The sequence below is a fragment of the Echeneis naucrates genome, chromosome 13, assembly GCF_900963305.1.
Source record: "Echeneis naucrates chromosome 13, fEcheNa1.1, whole genome shotgun sequence".
Taxonomy (NCBI): Eukaryota; Metazoa; Chordata; class Actinopteri; order Carangiformes; family Echeneidae; genus Echeneis; species Echeneis naucrates.
In genome coordinates, this window is record NC_042523.1 from 22851887 (window position 1) to 22866479 (window position 14593).

General features: G+C 45.4%; 1 protein-coding gene across 1 annotated transcript; it reads left to right on the forward strand.

Moving 5' to 3' along the window:
- Positions 1-10522, forward strand: alp3 (alkaline phosphatase 3). The gene is made up of 11 exons (XM_029517456.1): positions 1-103; positions 925-1041; positions 1194-1309; positions 1606-1780; positions 3587-3759; positions 3835-3975; positions 4593-4662; positions 5535-5669; positions 7101-7292; positions 9247-9363; positions 10091-10522. Exons 1-11 carry the CDS (start codon positions 34-36, stop codon positions 10393-10395), a joined length of 1611 nt encoding a protein of 536 aa, XP_029373316.1. The 5' UTR covers positions 1-33; the 3' UTR covers positions 10396-10522.
- Positions 10523-14593: the final 4071 nt, after the last annotated feature.

The window sequence follows — 14593 nt, forward strand, 5'->3', positions numbered from 1 at the left end:
TTCAGGGAGCAGATCTCCAGCCTGAACGTGACCATGGAGTCGACAAGAGTGGCCATCTTTATTCTGTCTCTGCTGGTGGTCTTTGGATCTTCCAGTGCCAAAGGTAAGAAATAAAAAATAAAAAAAGACAGAACACCTGACTTAGTCAGGGACTTGCCCTCATACTTGTACTTTCATCTTTGGTCATTTTTGTCTTCCTCCTTGTTCTTTTGGAGACTTTCTGAAGGTTAATGTTTTACTCATTAGGGATCTCTGCATCTATTGGCAACAATTTTACAATTTGTCTGCTTTGTTTGGTGATTTTAAAGCTCAAACTCGGCATTCTGAAAAGTGTGCCATTGGTCTTTAGTCTAACCAGCCCTTTAAAACTGGGTTTCCTCTTGATATCATTGACTTGGATTCAGTTTCTGTTTTTCTACACTCTCTTTGAAAACCTGTCCTCATTTCTTCCTAAACTTGTTCTTCAGCTCCCCGCCTTTCCTTTCATCCTTTGCACTCCTTTAGTCTTTGTGTGCACTTTCCTAGCTTTTTTTTTTTTTGTTTGATTGGTTTGTTTTAAGGAGATTCTGAACTTGTCAAATCAGCACACTCGGCACTTTTTTAGTTGTGTAACTGGCTGCTATCAGCACTTACAGCTGGTAGTGCACTACAATGTTAAAACAAGTACTTGTTACAGCCCATAGGTGAAATACAGCGGATAAGATGTCAGGCGCTGATGTAAACAACGACATTCATGCCTGTAAGGTCTGAATAAAAAAACAGTCAGTTGGCTCAGAACAGCTGCTGTGTGACTTGGAAGGTTGCGGTGAAATCTGCAGCTGTATTTGCTCAACACACCTTTCCTCAAAAATTAAATATAGCAAGACTGCCAACAAGGCTGATATTTTTGCACTCGCTCTGTTTTAACTCGTCTTTTCCTTTTAGTTGAGGAGGAGAACCCGGAGTTCTGGAGGTCGCAGGCACGGACCACATTGCAGACGGCTTTGGACAGGAAGCTCAACACCAATGTTGCCAAGAACATCCTGTTCTTCCTTGGAGATGGCAAGTTACACAACATATTAATTGCATCTCTGATATGACTCCAGACAGACAGACTGGCTGTCTGAGTGCGTAAAACCAGCGGACTCAGGACGTTTTTAACTGAAATAATATTTCCCCTGCAGTGTGACTAAAAGTGTGTGTTTGTGCAACAGGCATGGGAATAACAACTTACACAGCGGCTCGTATCCTCAAGGGGCAGCTGCAGAACCAGACAGGAGAGGAGACAGTGATGACCATGGACACGTTCACCAACGTGGGACTGGTTAAAGTACGACACACGCACAGACACACTATCCTCAGACCCTGAGAAGATCTGATTGGATATCAGACTACATATAACGCAATAATTGTCTCAAATCAAAAGGCTGTTTGTAGAAATAATATTGGTGTCGCAAAATATAAGCAGAGACAGGAAAAGATCAGTTTGGTTCCATTTATTTCCTTCATACGTTTATTATAACTGCCAAAGCAGTTTCCTGCACAGTGAGCGCTAATGTGAAAGTGTGTGTACGTGTTTGTGTGTGTGCGCGCGTGCGTGCGTGCGCGTGTGTGTGTGCTGTGCAGACCTACAGCGTAGACTTCCAAATTGCAGACAGTGCAGCGACAGCCACGGCGTATCTGTGTGGCGTGAAAACCAACCTGAACACCATCGGAGTGAGCGCTGCGGCTCGCAACGGCATCTGTAAGAGTCAGAAGGGCAACGAGGTCACGTCCATCCTGAAGTGGGCCAAAGATGCTGGTGAGACACACAAACAAATAGTGCTCAAACACTAAACTAAGTGTTTTGTAATTTTTTTTTCCTTTATGATTGAAAGATAAAATAGTGACAGCGATATCCTGATTACAGATTTCTTTGTTTAAAAAGGATAAGTTGAGACAAATTTCCCTCCATTTTTATTGAAGTGGTGTGAAAGCTGGAGGCTACCGCCATTTTTAGTTTTTAATTTGAGCAGCACCAACGTGGTTCCTGATGACTAACGTGCCCACACTCAACTCAAAAAGGTCTGTGGTCGGGCTGGTGGAGTCCATTTCAGTCTGAGATATCCAGACCTTCATTTTTCAGTTTTCACTTTGCTTTTATTGGCCGTCAGCTCTTTCATTAGATTTTATTGTGTCTGTGAAAACTGTAATTTAAATAAACGTTGATTGTTTGCTGGAGCAACAACAGAAAATTACAAAAAAAAAGAAAAAAAAAATGCTACAAAGAATGTGAACGAGATCAGTGCAGCGACGCAGGTTGTTCCAGAAGTGAAAAGCTTTTATATTGGCACTTTTTTTTTTCCATTTTAATTTTTTAAATTCATGTTGAAATCTGCTTCCAAAGACAATGAAGGGATAATAACTCACGGTGTCTTCACATGGTGGTGTGATTAAAGCTACCAATGGGATTCTGGGACTTTTTGTTGAAGAACAAGCTCTGCTGCATCACACTTTTTTTTCTGCTTCAGACAAAAGAAACTCCCTCAGGTCTCAAAGTGAAACCTGATTTCACAGCTGAGCGCTCTGCAGCGGCCCGGCAGAGTGCTGTTACAGGGGCCACCGGGGAGCTGCCTGCCCGAGGCCGCAGGTCACACCGCAGGGTAGCATGCCTCCCAGGGAAACACCTCGGCTCTTATCATGTTCCACCGTTATCAACGCACATAAATATCTCATAACACACACTCACACAGCGTGCCACGGCCCTGACCCCCACACACCAGCTGGGCCAATGTGACACGGAGCTATTTTTTTTGTCTTTGACCAGAGGACGACTCCGTTTGACGTCATAAAAACACATTCTGGAAATGAGTCTTTCAGCAAAGTCCTCACATTATGTCTGAAAGCTGTTCTAATGGCGTCATTAGTTGTTCTCTTGATTAAACTATTCAAGTTTAAATGTGAGAGACCACAGTGAGGCTTTCATGGAGACCTCTGGTTTTGTTCCAACAGCAGAAATCCAGATTTTATGATAGAAGGAAGGAGCCATTAGTCGTCTTTTTGAATGATCTGCTGCTAAATATTTAGCATCAATCCTAAATCAGTCATTACTAGATAACATAATACTTTAGAATATACTCGACATGCATCATCATACAATCCTGGCTTTGCTCAGAATAAAGAGAACATTTTGTACATGTGGCATGAAAAAAACAAGTGAAAACTTTAAAGTAAGCCAGAAAGGTCGAATTGAGTGTTCCAGACGGAGTCCAGCAAGCATTTTCATTCATCCGGCCCAGTTTAGTGAAGACTGACGCTGCCATCTATTGGAGTAATATACTGTTTGGGCTCCAGCCTGTGATACATTAAGCTGCACAAAGAAACCAACTTTAGATTTTCACCAAAAACTCACTCAACCTTAAAGCCACCATATACAGAACAGAGCCACTTTAAATGTTTTAGAATCAGTGTCCAAATTTAAAGAGGCGTTCTGGGTATAAAGATGCAGGAAGGGACAATAACTGTATTAGTAATATTTAGCTGGATATTATTTTGCTGACTGACTGCTGACGTTACCTGTTAACACAAACACACAACTTGATGCATCCGAAATGAATCGATCCTGCAGGTAAGTCTGTTGGGATCGTAACTACCACGCGGGTGCAGCATGCTACCCCAGCAACCAGCTACGCCCACAGCGCCAGCAGGAAGTGGTACAGTGACGCCGACATGCCAGAGGCCGCCAAAAACGATGGCTGCACCGACATCGCCTCTCAGCTTATCAAAAACACCGACATTGATGTAAGATTCTCCGCCCTCATGTTACTCTGATGCTGCTTTCTCCCCCCATTAAATTTTTACTTGCATGCATTACAGGTGATCATTGGTGGGGGCAGAAAGTACATGACCCCAAGCGGCACAAAGGACCCAGAGTACCCCAAGGATTACTCTTCCATGGGCAAAAGAAAAGACGGACGCAACCTCATCAACGAGTGGCAGAGCCTGAAAACCGGAAAGGTAACACTGAATCAGCATCCAAAACCTTCACAACAGTTTATTTAATGTTTGTTTTATATTTGAGTTCAAACTTGACTGTTGTTATTGAACTTTCTTAAATGAGTTCTCCGATACATTCAGATTAGCTCCAATGCATTCGTGTGGAATCACAATCCCATAATATCCACACCCTAGACTGTACATAAAAACTGAAGACTTTGTGTCTGAAAGGCAAAAAGCCAATCCACCAGTGCCTTCAATTCTCCCTTGATTTATTAGCTCAACAACGTGGTGTTCTTATTGAATTTGCACAGTATTTGGCTTTACATGCAGATACTCTGTTGTTTATAGCTAACGGGGGAAATGGCACTTGAAAACACTTGATGAAAGGAGCTCTGTGACGTGCTAATCAACACAAGCACTTTCTATTTTTATGCTCTTCATCAGCCGTTTAGCCATCAGCACAGTACCTGCCATCTGGAAGCGTCAGAACGAATTTGACGCTGACCCTTAATTTGTTTTAAACCTGCTGCACATGAATGTACAGATTGTGAACAGGGGAGAACATAGTTGGATGCTTGAGGAAAATGTATAACACACTTGCCCAACCACAATGAGTGTGTGTGTCTGTCACACAGGTAGCTCACTATGTGTGGAACAGAACTGACTTTGATGCTGTTGATCCTGAAACCACCGACTACCTTTTGGGTGAGTTTTCCTTCTTTCTGTTTCTCTATTTTATTCCCTCCGTCCAGCGGATAGGTGGCGTCCTGTAGAGTCTGTGGTTTATTTACAGTCAGCCATCTTAAGATGTTTTCAAAGTGCAAAATAATTCCCACAACTGAGCAAAATGAATCTGTTTACTGTAAAATGCTCTTGCATCCACAGTCATTACCCCCCCCCCCCCCCCCCAACCCTCAATCCTCCTCAGCACCACCTTCTGCCCTAAACACTGTTCCTCCTAGTTTCAAAAAACCAAGATGGCTGACGGCCTCAACATGTGTGCCGGCATGGTGGGTTGCCGCTCAGTTTAACCACGTACATCATCCCATCATGCATCATGCTCCATTTTGTACATGTGAGAATTACATTACAGGTTGAGATGATGATGATGGTGACTGAAATCTGAGTTTACTCTCCTCATACACTCTGAAAGTATTTAAAGATACAGTTGAAGCCACTTTTGTTTGTTTAGTTGAACGTTTTTCATCCGGTTTGTTCTTACAAAAGTGAATCAAACATTCTCCTTCGTATTCCCACACATCCAGAAGTCATGGGCTAAAATTAGCGTTAGCATCTATCTGAGGTTCTGTTTGTGTCCACCTCCAAAAAAAAAAAAAATGCTCACAACAAAGTAAACTCAGTGTCCTCTTTGTGGTGTGTGTTGGTGCGGAGGACGGAGGGATTCAGTCCTCATGCTGCTGTGCTTCATCAGCTCCTGTGTACTTAAAATAGTTGTAGTAGTGGGAGGATGGGACTTTCCTGCACGCTGCTCCTCCACTGTAGGCTGATGAAATGGATGTACTGTATATTTTTATTTAAAGCATCTTTTTTCTCCCGTCTCTCTACTCCCCACTCAGCTCTCTTTGAACCCGGTGATCTGCGCTTCGAGGCGGACAGGGACCCGAGCATGGACCCGTCCATCGTGGAGACCACAGAGAAGGCCATCCGCATCCTCCAGAAAAATCCTAAAGGCTTCTTCCTGCTAGTGGAGGGTGAGGACAAGCGCTCCAACCACCTTCCACACACTCCCATCAAAAGGGAGGAAAAGGGACGAAGGCTTTGCTTAAATTTGGTCTCTGTGGATCAGTTGAATCTTTGACCCAGTAGTGATCACAAAGGAGCGACAACTAAATGGCTGCAACTGAGTAATTGTGGTTTGCAAAGACATCAAGATGTGTTTCATAACATGATATTTGGTTTGTTTGGTACCTTCTACTTAGAGACAACCTCCAAAACATATACGGTTAGGGAACAGTGGACCAGCTGATTGGACATTGATTGTGCAAGCAGTTCAATGAGTTTGCCGCAGTGTGTGTGTGTGTGTGTGTGTGTGTGTGTTTGTGGACTGCAGTTGGCTGATGTGTTTTCGTTCCACACGGCTGCTTCTCCAGCCTCCTCATTCATCTCTCCTTTAATCTGAGGCAGCTGCCTGGGGACTTCATAATCCAACCGGGTGTCTTCACAATGACTTTAAAATAACAGGCAAATGTATAAATAGAAGCAGGCATATGGTGCACCCAATCACTGACAGCTCACTGAGACTGCAGCTTATTAACCGCCGTCGACTCCACTCTCCCATACAGCAGGTGAGAGGGACGGCCGCTGGAAAGATCTGATGAAGATAAAGAAAGATGTCGATAGGAGCTACATCTTCCAGGAAGAGGGCCGATTTAAAATTCACTTGTTTCATCCTTTGCAGGATGATGTGAAACCCAATTTTTGATTCATTCCAAAGATCGTCTCATTATGAAATGAGACGTATTCTCACCTCTAAAAATCTGTAATTGTCCCAAAGGGTCGGCCTTGGAATTTAGCTCATCCCATATGTGGACTATTCACCTGAGATGAATCCGGGTCAAGTCTCAAATTGTCCAGGATGAGGTCCAATCACGTCTTTAAAGTCATTAGAGACAAATCGTTTGAGGCATTTTCAGGTGATATTGCAAGGTATTTGAGAAAAGTCCCGATCACCGTGCAGTTCCAACTTAGCGAGACAAGTTAGAGATATTTGTTAAGTCCTGGTCAAGTCTTTAATCAATCCAGGACAAGTTCCAGGTCTCCTGAAGTCTTTACGGACGAGTCACAGTCTCGAAAAACTTTTTCAGATCTATGATAAAAACATGATGTACAAGACTCATGAAGTGCAGGAAGGACAGACCAAAATCTGTCAGGAAGTCAAATCCCTTCAGGCCGCGAGTTCTACCCGACTGAAAAGTGTGAATCTGCTTATTTTCGTGGCGAATGTTTTACTTCTGTTCAACGGAAGACATCAGGACGGAGACAGAATTTAATTCTTTCTCTGTGTCACAGAGTTCGGCCAAAGGAATAAAAATCAGTTGAATCTGTTTGATATTTTTTTTTTTTTCCTTTTTTGAGAACGGTTCGTCCTCTCACCTCTAACGTCCCCCTCGCTCTGCGGTCAGGTGGCCGAATCGACCAGGCTCACCACGATGGCCGGGCCTTCATGGCCCTCCACGAGACGGTCGCCTTTGACTCCGCCATCGCCAAGGGCCTCGAACTCACCAAGGAGGAGGAAACTCTGACCGTAGTGATGGCTGACCACTCCCACCCGTTTACCTTCAATGGATACCCGTTTCGAGGGCAAAGCATTCTGGGTAATTATAAGTTGCCTTCAGTTCTTTACCCCTTTTCCTTCTTTCTTCTCTCCATCCAGCTTTCCCGCCTGCAGGTGTCTTTACATCCTGCGACAACAGACACCCAAGGTGGCATTTGTGCAGTTGTGTGTGTCTGTGTGTGTGTGTTTGCGTGTGATGCCTCAGCGCTCCACCAGCTCCAGCTTGCCTCCGCCACCAGCAGCTTGACATTTCCTCTGCTCTCTCTCTCTCTGCCCTGCAATTACAGCCGGCGTAAACACATATAGCCGGCAGCCTTTGTGTCCCTCGCCTTTCTATTTCTGTCCCTCGCTGTCTCCCCCGTCTCCCCCACCTGTCGCTGCTGGTCCACATCGACGCCCCTCGGTTATTGACGTTATTCTTCCTCACTCCGTCTGTCTTTCTCACCTGTTAATCTCCCTTTGGACTCCATCTATATCGACCTCACCTACCTCTGCTCCCTCAGCTCTGTCGTCTCCGTCGCAGCTCTGTCTCTTTTACGCTGATGTTGAAAAGCAAAGCTTGAACTTTCCACTTTCACAGAGACGCAGAGTTTAGAGGGTAAAATGATTTACTGGTTTGTCTGTTTTTGTGCTGCATGTCCTTCTTCCTTCATTACAGCTGATCTATTCTCATTTAAATGCAGGAAATTGTCTTGTCTTCTTTGTAGACTGCAGATGGATTCCTGTTGTGCTTCACAGTAAAAGCCTTCTTGTGTGTTGGCATATTAGAAGTAGAAAAAGTTGGGTTTGCATTGGCAGAAAGTGGACATGAGTGAGGCCGATAACATTACAAACAATAAATCTGAGCTACTCTGCTCTGCCGCTGACAATAAAAGCTCGTAGAAGAAGTGGTAATCAATGAGCGTAAACATATTGATCGGCTCCACATCCTGCACAAATCCATGGAAATCTGTGCAGCTTGATGCAGAATCCAGCGGAATATATATGAGAGCTTTTGATTCTCCACCCTGTCTGAAACGAAAAAGAAATCATAGTATACAAAGAGCCAGATTTATTTAGACATATTTTCCTGCTGGGGTCGGGTGGAGGAGTCTGATGATGAACTTCAGTTGAGGATAATGATCGAGACAAGAGTTTATGTTCAGCTCCTTTTGAGAGAAGGACAACTGTGACAACTCTGAAAGTAAACTGTTGTTGATGCTAATTTTACAGCAAAACCCACAAAGATTCAGCACAGAAAGAGTCGGCTTCAGCAGACACATCGATCAGGCATTAGTGCTCTCTTTTCCTCCTCCTCTTCCTCTCTTCTTCTCCTCCCCCTCCTCCTCTTCCTCCTCCTCCTTTTCTCCCTCCCCCTCTTCCTCTCTTCTTCTCCTTTTCTCCCTCCCCCTCTTCCTCTCTTCTTCTCCTCCCCCTCCTCCTCTTCCTCCTTCTCCTTTTCTCCCTCCCCCTCTTCCTCTCTTCTTCTCCTCCCCCTCCTCCTCTTCCTCCTTCTCCTTTTCTCCCTCCTCCTCTTCCTCTCTTCTTCTCCTCCCTTTCCTCCTCTTCCTCTTCACCCTCTTCCTCCTTCTCCTTTTCTCCCTCCCCCTCTTCCTCTCTTCTTCTCCTCTTCCTCCTTCTCCTTTTCTCCCTCCTCCTCTTCCTCTCTTCTTCTCCTCCCTTTCCTCCTCTTCCTCCTCCCCCTCCTCCTCTCAGCAGTGCAGCAGTGATTAATGTGCTTGAGGAACTCGGAGCTCTTCATCAGCAGGGAGACTTGCCGGGCTAATGGCTAATCTGGAGAGAAACACTGAGATACTCAACAAGCTCTAGACCTCCTGCAGTCCCCCCCCCCCCCCCTCCTGCCCCCCCGGGATCCAAGGACCTCTTCTCTGTGTGTGTCTGCGTGTGTGTTTGCAAATGTGTATGTGTTTAGCAAATTGCGGCACTGGGGAGTAAGAGAAAAATGAAAACAATAACTCAAAGAGAATGGTTGAAGGTCCTTCTGTTCTCTGCAGGTAAATCACCACTGTGGGCCTCAGACATGCTCCCCTACACCACGCTGATGTACGGCAACGGACCGGGACACAAAATCACCAACGGCAAGCGCCCAGATATCCGCAACATCAACACCAGTAAGATCCAATCTCCCAGGCCTTAGCTTTACTTCTTTATTTTCTTCTGTATAAGCGGCGGAGAGAATGAGAGAAACATTTCCAGAAAAACACAAACAAAAACCAAATACGATTCAGTGACCTTTAGAATGTACTCTGCTGATTCATATCCGCTAACGCATCGTAACCTTTACCTGTAACGTCGTTACCTCCTCTCTCTTTCTGACATTTTTGCAATTTAATTTTTTAACAAATTTTTTACAAACCGCAAAAGGAAATTGACAGTTAAGTTGAGTTGACATGAGCGATCATCCAAATGGACAAAAACATCCATTAAAAAGAGTGAATGTAAAAAAAACCATAAATACAATTTAATCATCCCTTTCAGAAGCCTTATCTTGTCCACCTTAGGATCTAATATTCAGTCACGTTTGATAAAAGCTGCATTGTTTTATATTTTAGCCCAGCTGGGATTGGAACAGCAAGCTGGAATCACAGCGTGGACCGTACAAAGTCAGTTATAGTTAATGTGTTAGTGCCAGTATCTGATTACTGGGGCAGCGGCGACATTAACATTAATTTGATGCTGTTTTTATGCATTTCTGATGTAAAAGATATGAACTGTCGGAGCTCTAAAACCATTAAAAATAAGAGAACGACTTTTTAATGTGATGTGAAAATGCCTGCTCTTCTTTTTATCGCCGTTAAATGGGAAATGAGTCTCATTTGATATTTCCGTGTCTTCCAGAGACTAAAGACTACGTCCAGCTGTCTGCGGTCCCCACAGAGTCGGCCACCCACAGCGGCGAGGACGTGGCGGTGCTGGCCCGCGGACCGATGGCTCACCTCTTCCACGGCGTCCAGGAGCAGAACTACGTGGCCCACGCCATGGCCTACGCCGCCTGCGTGGGGGCGGACCTGAGGCACTGCCAGGCGGAAATCAAACCCTCCACGGCCGACCACTCCTTCACCTTCAGCAGGGGAGCTCACAGCACAGCGGCTCTGCTCAGCAGCCTCCTCAGTGTGCTGCTAGTCCTGACGCTGCTGATCTAAGATCCCTTCCCTCTGTGAATCCTCAGCTCAGTCCACCTGTCACATTAAAGGGATTAGAGGTCGGGGTCTTAGCAGAGCAGCCTTATTGAACCGAGGTTTCCCGAACAATCATTAACATTCGTCTCCATTTTCCAGCTGAGGAAGAAGGATGAGCTCTAAAACTAATTACTGAATCCCAATAAAGCATTCAGTGAATCCAGTTGGTCTCTCACTTTATTAACGTACAGCCACCTGTGTATACGTTTTCCAGCCTATCAGATGAGTTTATAAATGCTTCATTCGGCCTAAATTTTAAAAAATCTTTCCTTAAGTTATTCAGAAAAATGCAAAGTTGCCAAACTTTGAGATTTGAAGTTTAATTGAGTTTTAGCTTTAACTGCAAACCGACTGATTCACATTTTCCAACTCGTTGATTTTTCTCACGTGTTACTGTCCCTCTTAGCTTCCTGCACATTTAAAGGAATAGTTCTGGCTCGTTTGTGGAGAACACTTACACCTAAAAAATGGGAATTTCTGCAGCTCTTTTATTTCCCCATTAAACCACAACTTGCTGTCCATGTGCTGATAGAAAAAACATGAATAGGATGGAGAGAGCAGAGCCGGCCTTTTCTCCGTTTCCTCTGTTGAAACCAAGTTACTCATTGCAGGGGGATGTTAGATAACAGACTGTTTTTGGGTTTGAATAGTTTTACGTATTTACCAAAACAGCACAGCAGACTCCTCATTTCTGTGATCCTCTCCGGTGTCTGCCGTGCTACCTGAGGTTCAGGGCGGCCGGCTTGAAGACATTACTACAGCGAACCATTAATAATGCAAAATACTTAAAGATCACCTATTTTTATCTGTCCGTGACAGATTGTGGTAATTATTTTAGACATCTGTTGGGGGTTTGCAGTTTATTAAATGTGATTTTGACTCTCCTTGTGCTCATTTAGACTTGCCCGGAGGCCCTAATTTGTGTTTCAGATAATGGGCCTGCTCTCGACTCTTTACCCACATTCAGTCCAGACTCATCTCCAGATGATTTGGCAGATTGGAGGTCGACGGCATGAGAGAAGACGCAGGAGGAAGTGTCTCCTGTTTTAAACTTGGATTCATGGGTATATTGTGTAATGTTTTATTATTTTATATGATTAAAACAGATGGTGTAGAAGTACTTTAACCTAAAGTAAAATTCGTTGTTAACTGGAGTGATCAACATTAGGAAAAGTGTCCTGTTCATATAGCTGCTGTTCAGAGAGCAGCAGATATATTCTCCCTTTTTTTTAAATCTCAGCACAATGAGGACAAGGTTGGTTACACAATATTACAAATTAGTGTTGTCTCCCGGGGCTGTGTCCTGTCAGGAGGCCTTTCATTCATTTCCCACCTCCTCTGAAATGCCTTTTTTTTCTGCACTTGTTCGACTTTGTCTTGTTTTCTTCCACTGAGCCCAGAAGTTACCTGCCAGTATTCTGCTGTCACCATTTCATTTAAAAAAGACTTCCTGTTTCTGTTTTCTGTCTTGTTGGAGTAGGACTGAACCAGGATGAGCTGTGATGTCTTCCCTGGACTTGTTTTCTGCCTGGGTCAAAGCGTCTGTCAGTCCGGTGTCCTCTGCTGATGCTGTGTGGCTGAATCTTCTTTTGTGGTCTGCTGCTGCTGCTGTAGAGGCTCAGATAAACAGCTTTGGGCCTCCGGAGCAGCAGGGATGGTTTTGAGGTGGGTGGAAAGAGAACCAACTGCAGGTGATTTTTAAAAAGCCAGATCATCTGACACTTCGGCCCCATGTGGAGCAGAGCGGTGGCTTTCAGAGGTCTTTCCAGGTCTAATCCTGGAGGGAGCGAGCTGCACATCATCAGCTTCACATCATTTCCCATCGAGTCAGATCCAAATTCAGATGCTTTCATTTACGAATTCATGTTCAGGCCCTGCAGGAGACTTTCAATCGTTTGGCTCAGGAGAAGAATTCTTTGTGCCTCTCCCACCAACAAACCTCATTTTTAAAAGACTGAAGGAACGTTTTTCTTTTTCAGCATCCCAAATCATTGATGTGAAAACCTGTGAGGTCAAAGATTAGATGAGATACTTGAATTATCACTATAAATCTCCCCATTAACACCAAATTAAGGTAGGAATGATGAGGACGGGCTTTTTCAGGCTCTGCTCCCGGTCTCCGGTTCTGGTCTCGGTCTCCGTGCTGCTCAACAGGCTGCTCCGCCTCCTGCTGCCTGTCGGTGGCGCTCCGGCTCCAGATTGAGCGCCGTGGAGCACCGACGGGGACCGACGGAGCTGAACGAGCTCCTGCTTTGCAGCAACTGTGATGTGTTACGAAATGAGAGCTGAGTGCGCAGTGCAGTGTGAGAGGGAGCGGAGCGGATCACAGCCCTCTGCCCCCCTCTGCCAAGAGTCAAAGCACAGATCATGAAGAGATCCGAATGAACGTGACGCTCATTTCACACGAGCTGTACGAACTCCACCTGGATTTGATGTTTCCCCTTCTGGATCTTTAGTGGTAACAGAGTTAGCTAATGCTGTTTTTGACCACCAAATATTCTCATGACTGAAAATGGAGAAAACCCGTCTGGGGCTTCGTTGCCTTCAGTTATCGCGCGTATTTACGCACGATCCAAAATCTCCTTTGGGATCTTTCGGGATTATTGTCAGCCGAACAGTTTTAGATTTTGTGACTGTACTGATCAAACTAATCGAGTAAAGAGGACAGACGTCACTCTTTTCTCCCCGAAGGCGGCTGAAGTTCCCCAAAGACCAAACTTCCCCGGTGCGTAATTTCCTCAGACTGACGGAGGTTCAGGCTGGAGTTTTGTTGCTCTAATGATTTCCTGACATTAAACGGAGTCACAGCGCGCACATCAGGGCGCTGTGGGATCAGACGTGGAGCCATCCGGGGGCTCCTTCACCGGGACAGCGCGCCGTCCTGTCTTTAATTAACGGGGACGCTGAATGTATTAATGCTCGTGGCCTTTGGACACTTTTGTCACTCGGACCTTTTCTCTCCGGGGGTCTGCTCTTATTATTTCCCAGCATGCCCCGCGCTGTTTTCCACTCTGTATTACCTGTTGAAATGTGCACCATGTTCCCTCTTTATCATCTTGTCAGCTGATATATGATGAGGAGGGAAACGCAATCCCTTAGCCGACAACTGCTCGAACGGTAACCCCGCCCTCACAGACACTCACCATGTCGGTTGGCATGTAAGGTGACACCAGCCAATCACGTCTCCTTCCGCTTCTACCAGCCAAAAAAAAAAAAAAAAAAAACAGCACAGGGAGGCGGAAACCCGTTTTGGGCTGGATGTATAAAAGCGGATCAAGCGTGGGATTTCTCTGCCAACGTGTTCGAGTCCGACCGAGAGCGCACCGTGCTGGTTCTGATGTGATGTGCATGTGGATTTGACCGGTAAAGGGACCGAAGGGGAGCCCCGCCCCTCCAGGATCCGGACTCCCGGACTCCAGACCCGGAACCGGAGCTCCATGCTGCCGGACCCGGAGCTGTCCGTCCGGCTCGGTGCTGAACCGCAGGTCTCGACCCTTCAACCGGTGACGTAGAACCGAGACCCAACTAAAAGTAAAACAAGTAAAAATAGAAATTAAAAAAAAAAAAAAAAAGAATAAAGCTTTATTGATATTTCACACGTTTATGGATTTGAAGCGAGTCGACGCGGAGCAGAGAGAAGTGATGGCCGGACTCCCCCCCGCCCTCTGAGCTCTCACCGGAACCCGGCGGAGCCTCCGCAGCTGAGGAGAGTGACCGCAGCTTTCCTTCAGTGAGGTACGCGGGTCGGAAATTAGACACTGAGATTTGATAGATTGCTCCCCAAACAGGCTCTACATGCAGCTGAGAAAATGGGCTGTATCAGCTCCAAAGCGCCAGTTGGTAAGAGTTGCTTTCATTTGGTTGTTCTTAAAGCACGCTGGAGGAAGGCTGGTTCTTCTTCTTCTTCTTCTTCTTCTTCTTTTTTTTTTTGCATTTGTTTTGCTGCAGCCTTTTCCTGGGTGCAGAGGAGGGAATCTGGGTGCTTGTGGTGCACAGCATGCTGTGCCCTAGATGTGAGACACACAACAGCCCTGCTGAGTCATTTACACACGAATAAGGAGGCTGAATGTGAGCTGCATCACACCGGTGCGGGATTTAAACCGTTTCAGCCTGTTAGAGGTTAAACGGCGTGCAGTGCAGTGTGTATTTATTTTTATATTTA

Bases quoted from the DNA above. Each gene is read 5' to 3' on its own strand.
- alp3 (XM_029517456.1), top strand. From the start codon at position 34: ATGGAGTCGACAAGAGTGGCCATCTTTATTCTGTCTCTGCTGGTGGTC. The intron at 1,042-1,193 runs GCAAGTTACACA...TTTGTGCAACAG, and splicing joins CCTGTTCTTCCTTGGAGATG to GCATGGGAATAACAACTTAC. The intron at 1,310-1,605 runs GTACGACACACG...TGTGCTGTGCAG, and splicing joins CCAACGTGGGACTGGTTAAA to ACCTACAGCGTAGACTTCCA.